Source organism: Gastrolobium bilobum, unplaced genomic scaffold (assembly GCF_033153095.1).
Source record: "Gastrolobium bilobum isolate Gb01-03AN ecotype WA unplaced genomic scaffold, APGP_CSIRO_Gbil_v1 utg142591, whole genome shotgun sequence".
Taxonomy (NCBI): Eukaryota; Viridiplantae; Streptophyta; class Magnoliopsida; order Fabales; family Fabaceae; genus Gastrolobium; species Gastrolobium bilobum.
The window spans coordinates 56,897-69,113 of NW_026899920.1; the positions used below are offsets into that span (position 1 = coordinate 56,897).

General features: G+C 29.5%; 1 protein-coding gene across 3 annotated transcripts; it reads right to left on the reverse strand.

Annotated features, from left to right (window-relative positions):
* Positions 1-1,334: 1,334 nt before the first annotated feature.
* On the reverse strand, positions 1,335-3,601 carry LOC133294215 (BAG family molecular chaperone regulator 2-like). 3 transcript variants are annotated; one of them, XM_061492868.1, is made up of 5 exons: positions 2,704-3,601; positions 2,295-2,551; positions 2,064-2,210; positions 1,889-1,964; positions 1,335-1,762 (listed from the first exon to the last, which is right to left on the reverse strand). In XM_061492868.1, the coding sequence occupies exons 1-5, from the start codon at positions 2,948-2,950 to the stop codon at positions 1,545-1,547; spliced, it is 945 nt and encodes a 314-aa protein (XP_061348852.1). In that variant the 5' UTR covers positions 2,951-3,601; the 3' UTR covers positions 1,335-1,544. The 3 variants fall into 3 exon arrangements, with proteins under 3 accessions (XP_061348852.1, XP_061348851.1, XP_061348850.1); XM_061492867.1 differs by having other exon boundaries at positions 1,335-1,705; positions 1,811-1,964; XM_061492866.1 differs by having other exon boundaries at positions 1,336-1,964.
* Positions 3,602-12,217: the final 8,616 nt, after the last annotated feature.

Genomic DNA, 12,217 nt, shown 5'->3' on the forward strand with positions numbered 1-12,217 from the left:
TGGGGCTTTGAGAGAGAAAACTCAAAGGAGAGGAAAAACACGTGAGTAAAATTGTATTCATTTTTTTTTTAGTAACACCTGAAGAGAGAATATATGTTAAGGGAGTTGCGAATATCATGTTACAGGAAGAAGGATCAAATTCCTGCTGACACAGTTTTAGATGGGATCATGAATTTAAAAAAAAAAAAAAGTTAAGCACGACAATCGATGTTAATGATGGTAGTGCAGGAAACACTGTTTCTCTTCCAATAACATTACAGTTATATTTCCCATATGTTAAACACAAAACGCAAAGTTTGGATAATAGCCAAAACGAACTCAAAAGGAATGCAACTAGGAGCTGCATCACTCATCATCTCAAAAGGAATTTAAATACCAATCGATAATTATTGCCTGAAATGACCCAATTGGGTCAAACAGCCCAACCTTCTTGCATAAATTAATGTGCAATCACCGAACTCACCTCAACAAACGAAAAGGCCAAAAAAAAAACCTCGTTGTTAAGGCACATTGATGCTTTCAAAAAGTTACGAACTAGGTATACATGTTACAAGTTCATACACATGATTATTTGTGCAGATGTCATTCCCCGGGTAGATTGCTTTCTTCAGCATTTGAATAGTACAATCATTATCTACAAACAAAGTTGATGATTATTTCCTAGGCTTACTATGACACCTGTTATAATATATGCTACTATACGTAATCATTACATGAATAATTATTATAACACTAGTTTGCATTGCAGTGCAGCAAACTTAGCACACTGAAACAAACAGTCTTATTCTTCACTCTTCCTTTACCATGGCCTTTGCTTGATGCCAAAGAAGTGGTGTTTGAGAGTTTCCAAATCTCGTATAGCTTATAGACTTATACAGATACGGCACAATTATTATTTCAAGTTATGGCTTGTAATTGGTAGTTTCTAAATCATGGTTATCATTTTGCTTCTAAACACTTTTTTGGACGTGGCTTCCTATCATTGAAGGGATTAGTAATTCCACTACAAGAAACAAAACACTTTAGTAGATGCGAGTCTTTTTGTCAGTTTGTAGCCCCCACAAGAAGCTAAGGTTATTTTGACATCAACCAATACTGCTTCACCAAGAAACGCAATAAAACCTAGAGTAATCATTGACATGCTTTCACACCCATAAAGATGGAGATGGAAAGAAAGCAAAAACATTCTTTAAATGGAACTTTGGATACTTAAGATGTTATGGTTAAATTCTAATTTTTCCAATAACAAAGCTACAAATACTTATGATAATATTATGTATACAATATATCAAACAAAAATAGGCCAATACACTTGGTAAATGAATTCAGTGGACACCACCAATATCACAGAAATGTAACCTTTTTTTTTTTATGATAATCAATATTATAGCAAACCCCTTTTATTTCTGAAGTAAATGACATATTAGAGGGGTTGCTAAACAAATCTAAATACAGCAAAGAATGTATAGAACATATAACACGCCAAGTGGAAGACAAACCCAAATCACATCCACACAATTACAAACACGTGGTATTATGGTATTTTAGTCGAAGAATTCCCAATTGAACTTTGGATGACCTGAATTATTATTGGTCACTGATGGGGGTGTTGATGTGGATGGCACTGGGATTAATGGTGGGACAGAATCAAATGTCTCCCATTTTGTGGTAACTACAACTCCAGAGGTAGAATTCCTTGAGGGTTGTTGTTGTTGCTCTTGCTTAAATACTAAGGAATTCCCATTTGAGTTCCTTGGTTGTTCTTGTTGCTGCTCCTGAATTGGTACCAACCTATGATTCCCATTTGCATGCATTTGTGGTTGCTCTTGAATTGGTCCCAGTTTTTGCCCATTTGATTGCTTTTGTTGAGGCTGTATTGGGGCATGACCTCCATTGCTACTAGGCATGGAATTCTTAACTTTCAGCATATCCAGAGTTTCAACATACTTTTGCACTCTTTTTACCTTCAAAATGTTTCACTACCATCAGAATCCAGAATGCATAACTAACGCAATTTAAGAACTAGAAACACAAAAAAGAGCCAAAGGCATGAAAAAGGTTACCTGCATTTTCCTCTGCAATTTCACATCCCCATCAGCCGTTATACCATCCAATTTAATCAATTGATTCATCAATAGCTCAATCAGACTAAGAAAATCTGTTTCTACAACTTTCCCACCTTTGCTAATTATTGATTCAAAAGCAGATACCTAAATAATTCCAATCACTAATCAGTTACTAAACCAATCACTAAGTAACTGTTTGAAAAATGAAACCAAAAAAAAAACACATACCCGCCCTGCAAGCCTATCTACTTCCAAGCTGATTTCTGAGATAGATTTTGCAGCTTTCTCCATCTTAGCATTTTTTCTTATCTCCAATAACCTCTTCTCTTGACTAATAGGGTCTTCCACAAGCACTATCTTTGATTTGTCCTTGACCCCAACTATGTCAAGGAAAGCTTTTGAATCTCTCTCCTTGTCTTTGTAAAACAGCTTTTGGTCTTGGTGGTGTAACCCAGTTGGCCCTGACAGCATTTTCTTCAATTCCCCTACAACACAATGAATGAAATTCACAATAATCAACATAACCAAAACACCTCCCAAAAAAAAAACGAAAAAAAAGAAAGAAAGAAAAATTAACAAAAGAAAAAATATAGAAAGCAAAATATCAAACCAAAATTGAAAAGTGTCCAAGAGTTACCAAATGTAGCTTGGGAACTAATGTTGACTTCATGGTAAATTGAACCATACTTGACCCTAACTCTAATAGTTGGTACATGAACTGAGTTCTGATCCGAATTACCGGTTCGCATCTGAACCAGCATTCCACCTGGCCTCCTCTCCCAATCCATTGAACCGGGTTCAGCTCTGCAACCAGCTGAGCTTCCATTCATGATAGGGGAAAGGCCATTTGTCTTATTATTATTACTATTCCTCATCCTCATCATCTTCAATCTCTCTCACTCTTTCACTTTCAGAACTAAGCAACAAAAAGGGTGTGTGATGATGAATCCAAAAACCTTAAAAGAGGCTTAGATCTCTCAGAACTGAGATTCTCTACCACCCAATACAGAAACCTCAGCAACCCAATTCACCAAAAAGGCTGCTACAACAACAACAACAACATGTTTCAGAAACCTCTGACCCCGGCATTCCACAAGTCCACCCTCACAAAAAAGAGAGAGAGAAAGACACGAGAAAATATAAAAAATAAAAACAAAAGCTTTCAACTTCAGGACACAGAGAGAGATAGAGAGAGAGAAACTTGGACTTCTTTTTTTTTTGGGGGGGGGGGGGGGGGGTACAGTTTTGCAGAAGAATCAATGGTTTATGAGGAAGAACAACTCCAACCCAGAACCTGAAACAGCTTAAAGCATAGATCTTTGTATCAAAATGTGGCTGAAACTGTGAGTATAAGAAATTTTCAAGCGTAATCTTAACCAAGAAAAAAGGAACAGCTAGAATCTAAAGCTGCGATTTTTTCTGAAGGGGTTCAGAGAGAAAACAATTCCAATGATGAGGAATTGATTCTCCTCTCTTGCTGTTCTGAAGAAATCGAATGGAGAAGAAAATGAAAACACAAAAAAATGAATATAAAAATGAGTGGCCAGCTAACTATGCTGACACCCTGTGACCTTCATATATACTACATTAAATTAATTAACTCAAATAATTTTACTTTTTTAATAATTGTCCTTAAAAATATCATATAACCAAACAGGATCAATTATTCTTTTGTTTTTTGTGACCAACTAGTAAAAGGAAGCATTTCATGAGTCACGGTTCAAATTATAATTGCTGCTTTTTTTTAATAATTGTCGATCAGATTTTCTTAGTTTTAATTTTTTTTCTAAGAATCTGGCTGTTTAAAAATTATTTTGAGCCTTAATTAATTCTAATGCAACTGAGTAAAATCAATTTTTGTTTTAATGTAACTTCTGCTCTTAACGTGTATTAGATAACTTATTTATAATTAAAAAATCTTTTTAATAGTATAAAAATAAAAAATTTCTAGGAAAAGTTCTTCTTAAGTATTTTCCTCATAAAATTTTAAAAAATAAAAGTAAGCTCATTAGATACGAATTTTTGTTTGTTTTTCAATATTTTCATTTTGTCTTTATTAAAATATTTATTTACAATTTAAGTGTAAGATTAATTCCCTGAAGTTAAGCCTTAAATAAGTTAATAATAACTAAGTTAAAAATCATCTCTCTGTTTGGTGGGTGAAAAAGGAAAGAGATGGAAACGAAGCAATCTTCGTTTTTTCATAAATGGTTAAAAAACGGACTGAGAGAACTGTGTTATAGTGTTTTGGTGCTTTTTGATTCATCGTAAAGAAGCTGAGTCCCTCCTTTTCTGGAAGCCACGTGTCATTATAGGGGTAGTTACGGAATTTAGGGATAGACTAATCATTGGTGTTAGATATTGGTGAGTTAATTTTGGTGAGTTAGTTTTACCCGCCAAAGCTTCTTATTGGTCACACGTGTGAGGTTGATTATTCTCTTTGTTTACCCCCAAGAGTGAAAGTTAAACTGAAAAGAAACCTATGAAAATTTGATTATATTTTTCAAGCTTTTTATTTATTATTATTATATATACGTGCTTTTCCCCTTCTTTTTGCAAGAATGCATAATTTAAGAATCAAAACTTTGCTTTTGATCCAATAAAATAGTAACGCTTGCTCCCTTTTTCATCCTTTAAAATTACAATAGGGAATTTAATATTTTTAATTCTTTTAGTATGCAATTTTTTTCTTCAAAATAATCAAAACCAAACACACGATAATAGTTACTAAGAACTAAGATGAGCTTTTTTTTATTTATAAATTCTTGATTTTGTTATGAATAGTTTGTATTTGACTGGAATAACTAGATCAGTCAAAATATGTATAAATATTTTTAAATATTATTCGCTTTATTTGCTTTTATTTATATAATAATTGAAAGTAGATTAAGAGTAAGAACTCAAGAATAGATGTAAGGGATTTTGGTCCCTTTCGATTCAGGTATAATTTCATTTTTTTATGACATTACGTGCCAATAGCTTCATTTAATGGAAGCATTTGGTTAGTTTGTCTTTTCCTATATTAAACAGACAATTGCAATATCTGTCCTTTTTACCATTTTTGTTTTTTTAGAAATTTTGTTAACTAAGCTGCTAATTGTAAGTGTATATCTTCATCGTAGGTTAATGATATATATAATTGATCTTTAGACTAGCTAGTTTTGTCGTTAAGTCAAAAACTTGATCCTCATTAATGCTCAATCTGATTGGGAGCAATTCAAATTTGTCCAAAAAATAGACACAAGAAGAATAACCTTGCGTGAGGAGACCAATTGAGAATATAGAAAAGAGATTGGAACTAAGAAAAATAATATATTCGTATGAAATTAAGAAATTTTTTAAAATTTGATGCACTTATTACAAATAACCTTGCAGATACAATTTTACCTATATGGGGTTTACATTTCTGTCGCTGCTGTATTTGCAGCAATCAAATACTTGTCATATATATATATATATATGAAATCATTAAATGCGGGGAATCATAACCATACAAAAGATGAAAGTATTCAATGTGGAGAATCATAACCATACATCTGTTGTTGTTGTACGTAAAGCGGCGGCAGAAATAATTTTACCTATATATATATATATATATATATATATATATATATATATATATATATATATGGGAAATCAGTTTGTCATGTTGTAGGAATGACATTGTTTCGTCCTGAATCCGGTTCTATATCCTGACTTTTTTAAATGGATCCGGTTCGCGATCTTGACTCTTTTTTTTAAAGTGTGGGACTCACATTTGATTTGTGTGTGTCTATATATATATATATATATATATATAAACATTTCTCAAGCAGCTTGAGATATATTTATCTCTGTCCATCCAAAACTACGTCGTTTTATTTATTTATTTTCTTATATTAATTGATATTTCTCTCTCTCTCTCTCTTTTCTTTTATTACTATTGATTCATCTTTGTACGGTTATGATTTAGTAGACAGAGATAAAGTTATCTCAAGCAGCTTGAGAAATGATAAGCCATATATATATATATATATATATATATATATATATATATATATATACATATATATATATATGGGAGATCAATCAGTTTGTCATGTTGTAGGAATGACATTGTTTCGTCTTGGATCCGGTTCTATATCCTGACTTTTTTAACAGGATTCGGTTCCGGATCTTGAATTTTTTTTTTTTAAAGTGTGAGACTCACACTTGATTTGTGTGTGTCTATATACATATACATATATATATGGGGTAGGATATTGTAACAATCTATTAGTGTTACTACCAATCAATTTTATCGTTTGATTATGTTGATCCAATAGTTATATTTATTCTATCTTTATATGGTTATGATCCTTCATATTTAATGTGAAAACATTAAATATGAAAGTCATAATCATACAAAGGTGAAAATAAATATAAAATATGGAGAATTATAACCATACAAAGATGAAAATAGATATAACCGTTGGATCAATATAATTGATCTAACAGTAAAATTGATTGGTAATAACATTAGTAGTAATAATATATATATATATATATATATATATATATATATAACACAAGATAATATTTAAAATATTAAAGGAAAAAATTGCCATTTCCATGATGTAAATGCAAAAATAAAATAAAAATAAACGAAATCATCATAATTAGTTATTATAGTAATTGAAGATCAAAATCTCTAAGGGCACTCAAAGAATAATAGGGACACGTGGCGTGCATTAAAGGAAAGAGTAGGGTACAAAAAACTAAGAAACTACACCCTTTTTTACCTTTCTTGCTGTGTTCATTTCTTTATTACCATCCACCGACAGCTTGGTACGTGCGAGCTTCTCCGCACGTGAGAAACTGCTACCGGATTGTTATCCTGTGCATACGTATTACGATGGACATGGTTTTACCAACCGAGTTGTTGCATTTTTGTTTTATTCTTATATCATTATTATTGAGTCTCTGAATATTAATGGAGATTAGATATATGCTTTTTATTAAGCATCCATAGGAATTAGTTTAAATTAAAAAAATTTGTTGTTTTAGGGATTGGGCAGTTGTCAATGAGGATATTTGATTGCAGACAAGGTACCCACCAATTGGAATTAAATAAAGACTTTATACACGTTTTTCTATACAAAATTTAATAAAATTGATTTTCTTAATTAACATTAAGTTAAATGTATTAACTTTAGAACTTGCATTTTCTTTTTTCTTTTTCATGTTGGAGGTGTATGTACCTGGTCACCTGGATGCAAGTGGAGAATGTAATTTTATAAAGAATTATGCTAATATCATATTCAAATATTAGAAACTTGGTGCATATTTAGGGATGTTTATTTATTTTATACAACAGTGTTTTTTTTTTATTTTTATCATAAGAGTTGTTTTGAATTATTGGCATTTGTTTGAATAGAAAGATAAAATTTGTTGATTATTTTTTAAGGATGAAAACCACTTCTTCTTTTTTTCTTGAAGTAATTTAAAGGTTTTTTATTCTTAATTCTTAATTTCAGATTTTTTTGACAGAACCGGTGTTTTTTTTTTACCATGAAATGAATAACATTTAAAATAATTTCATAATTGATAGTTTACTAGGAAAAATCATTTTTTAAACAATATAAAAAAAACATATTATTTAAAATTAACCTTTTAATTAACTATCTAAACATGAAATTTCTCTTATCATTATTATTTTAAAGAAAAATGATTATACATTTACTTATTATTAAATCATCTTTCTTTTGCAGTTAATACAAACACATATGTCAATGTGAGTTAAACTATATGCTTTAACTATAAATGTTAACTTATAAATATAAAATGTAAGAGTGATTTGTCAATGTGCAGTGAGTCTTATGTAATGAATTGAGACAATTATTTATTTAATGTATGTTTTTACACAAAATAATGTGTCACATGTTAAAAATTATTTATCTATAAACTTAAACTGTAAGATTTTTTGTGTTTATATTTGTATTTTTGTTCTTGAAAAATGTATGATGCACTAGTTCATCAATTATGTGCTTAAAAATTCCATAATAGTTAAAATAAATAACAAAAATTGAATTTTAAATATCTCCATCATAGATTTCAATACCATATCAAAACTCAAATTATCAAAAAAATGTAAACGGTTAAGTAAAATTGTATTAATAATTTTTATATTTATATTTCCAGTTAGCTGAATATCCAGAGCAGCAAAACTCTTATAAACAATAACTTTCAAATGATAAAACTATGAGTGCTTAATTAATATGATAAAAATTCTTAGTGAAGATATTTTATGTTTAACATTTAAAAGAAAAAGAGAAAAGATAAAAATGGGTAGAAGGGCAACGTTTATACTGGTTTTTTTAATAGACATGCGCGCAGTCAACTATAATTTTTGTCATATTCATAAATAATATTATCTTCTTTTTTTTTTTTTTTTTGATAACAATATTATCTTCTTTTTTATTTTCATAAATTATGTAAAAAAATTATATTATGAAACAATTTATTTTACATTGACCCTACTCTCATGAGGTCAGTTATTATATCATTCCCAGCGAGTTTTCTTTTGTCGTAATTAAATTGGAGCAACTCGTATTAAATTATTATATTTATGACCAACGACTAAATTCAATTTTAATTATTGAAACTATTAGTTTGATGTTGTCATATTGAGTTAACAATGACAACTATCTCAAATTTTCGATTTTCAATTTTTTTTTATTGATGCGACTTTTCTGAAGATGAACATGTACAGTAGGACAAAAGCGCCTTCTATAGCGCTTCACGATCACATGAAATGGACCCTCATCAATCAGAGTACGGTTTTGGCCTGAATAATTAACATATCTGACCCGTAGTTTTGGTTAGGTTGGAAAAAATTACATTATAATAATTGATGGTAAAAATAATTGTCAGATAGGGTTAATATAAAAATATTTAAGGCCGTTATTTTCAAATTATATAAAATCAAAGTTTTAGAGAAATATAATATAAAATTATTAAAGATTTATTATTTACAAGTATAAGTTTTTGGGTTGAAACTACATCAATAATTTTATATTACTCTGATATGTCCTTTTATAAAGAGTTCATTGAGTGACTTAAAAGATAAATAATGCATTAGACTCAGTTTATATATGCTAAAAAAACTCCATAATTAATATTTAATTAATTTTATTAATAGAATAGGGTTGATGAAGATTGAACTCTTAATCATTTAATCATGTCGGTTCTTATAATCAATTTAACTCAAAAGTTTAAACTAATAAGCGATAAACCTTCAATGATTTCATATTATATTTTTTAACAATAATTAATGTTTGAATGATTAACTTTTGCATCTTGAATTTGTTTTAATACACATTACAAAGTATAATTGTTTTTAAAGTGTGATATAAAAATACTTTTAAAAAATTAGACTATTCTTGTTAAAATGACCACATATAAAATCCAATGGGCAATACAGTTGATAAGTAGATTGTGTTAAAGGAGCGAACTATTTGGGTTAAAAGATCTTCTAAAAAAAGAAATTAATCTCATTCAAAAATTGTGGGTCCCATAAAAAAAATGCTCCATATAAAAAGATATAAAATATGGATCTATTTATCTCATGTTGCATGAGATAATTATCTCATGCAAGTGATGCAACAGAGACAAAATAGTGGGGTTCATTATTTTTTTTAAAAAGAAAAACAATGGATCTACTACTTTGTCTCTGTTGCATGAGATAATTATCTCATCATGTAATATGAGATAATTATTTCCCTATAAAAAAACAAAATAAATGTGATAAATGTTTTTTTACATGTATATTAAACATAGAGAAAGGATCTTAGTTTCATTCAATTAAAAGGGCACAATTCTTTGTATAAGAAATGTGTCACGTTTTATATATATACACATTTAAAGGTAAGGAATACTGAGAGAAAAGAAAATTAAAGCAAAGAAGAATAAAGAAAAATAGAGGGGCTGCTTTAAAAAGGACAATACTGGTACAGATAATAATAAGTTAGGTAGAATGTTCGTATAGCTTTTGTGCTATTTTATACTTAAGAGTCCAAGCTATATGCATGTGTAGGCATATGGGGTGGGGTGGAATGTGGAGTGTGGTCAAAGGAAAAACCAGTTAGTCTTATAATTTAAGGGAATTACTAAGAAGTCTCTCCACGATGCAGGGGTCATGTGTGTGGATGTTGGAAGGTGTTCCTCTAGTGTTGGTGGCTTGTTTTCTGATTCACAATCAAAACCCATATACAAAGCTTGGAAGCCTCTTCACTTCCACTGTTTCTAAATCATATAATTGTTCAAAGCAAAATCGTAGACATGTCTAGATCTTCAGTCAGCTTTGTCCATTCACTTCCCCTTTAAATATATGATTATTATTATTTTTTGGATAATTAAATATATGATTATTAATTAGGGTATCGTGAGTAACAGTTTATTAGTTGTCTATATATCGTTATAGCATATCACAAGCGCAAATTTGTTGATTAATATCCTTTTTCTCCCTTCCAATTAGAAAATAATAGGAAAAAACAAGCTTATTTTGAATCTAAAATATTGCTAGTTATGTACCAAAAAAATAAAAAAATATTGCTAGTTAGTTCTCAGTTTAGCACTTGATCATTTATACATTAATTTCTAACATTCATTTTTTAAGTGTAAGTCATATTAATATACTCCTCCTCAAGCATATTCATTTTTAAATATCCAATGTGTTATCAACTAATAAACATGACATTATATATTGACCTAAAACTTTATAAGGTAATAGATATATAAGTCATTTTACACTTAAAGACACACACACACACACACATATATATATAACTTTAGCAAGAGAGAGACAACTTTTTCTTTTTTTAGTAAATAAATTTGATAACTTTTTCTCTTTTATTTGTGTTGAATTTGATTAAATTAATATAAACTTTGATTTAAAGGATCAAAAGAAAACATTCTAAAGCTAAAGATATGGTTGTGTTTTGTACTTGCAAGTAGTACTATCACGTTTTAAAGGAAGAATCTAACAACTTTTTTAACGCAATGAAGACATAAAGAAAAGAAAAGGAATTAAACAACCCCAAATGACATAATATTAATGATAATAATAATAATAATAATAATAATAAACAGAGTATGTAGACACACATTCATCTTTCTGTCATGCATAAGGATACTTTGATCAAACAAAAACTGTCGGTAGACAAAAGGCCAAAAAAAAACAAAGAAGAAGAAAAATAAGAAGATATGAAAGAAAAAAAAAAATTCCACTTTTTCAAAGATGAAAGTGGACAATTCCTTCCTTTGTGATGCGGAAATTGATGAAAGTGTATTGCAAACAGTAAACACGCAGCATCTCCAAGTCGGTACTTTCTTGATGCTTTAAAATTAACAATGATAGTGAATAATATTACAGGGACGTTTTCTGTTAATTAAACTTGGAAATTTCCATTTGTCATTAGAATTGGTTGTCAATTGCTATGTATAACCAAAACACAGCTAAGACGAAAAGGATATAACACCATATGTGCATGCAATTGCAAGGTTGAGATGCTTCCAATAAAGGCAAAGGCTCTACACAAACATTAACAATGCCATGATGTGTACGCAATTGGCGTAATCTTAAATATAAGTCATACACCCACCGGATTTGATAGTCACTTCCATTTTGCAAAATTGACACATTCAACAAGCTCTTTCAACTACCATAACCTTAAACAAATAATACATATGGATCACACTTTTCTTCATACTTGCTCCTTTATCTTTAATATGTAATATGTATGCCAGTTTCTAGTCCTATATATCTTAGCCACACACACATAGGGAATAACATCTGTCATTTTAAAGGATATAAACTTATATTATTTTAGATCTTAACCGTTGATTTTCGTCCATCAACGGTTATAATTTATTGGATCAAAATTATTAATTAATTAATTAATTAATAATAAATTTGGCTCATTAAGTTTGACCCAATAGATTATAACCATTGATGGACGGAAATCAATGGTTAAGATATAAAATGATATAAGCTTATATCCTTTAAAATGATAGATGTTTAGCTTAGTTTATATGAAACTAGCTATTTTTTTTTTCATTTTGTTAAATGAACAAATCAAGATAATGGTTTAAGATGTAAATAATACAAATGATCGTAATTTTGTGCTCAATTG

Coding starts and splice junctions, on each gene's coding strand:
- LOC133294215 (XM_061492866.1), bottom strand. CDS start 2,950: ATGATGAGGATGAGGAATAGTAATAATAATAAGACAAATGGCCTTTCC. Junction 2,552..2,703: donor TAGTTCCCAAGCTACATTTG/GTAACTCTTGGA, acceptor ATTGTGTTGTAG/GGGAATTGAAGAAAATGCTG. Junction 1,965..2,063: donor AATTGCAGAGGAAAATGCAG/GTAACCTTTTTC, acceptor AACATTTTGAAG/GTAAAAAGAGTGCAAAAGTA.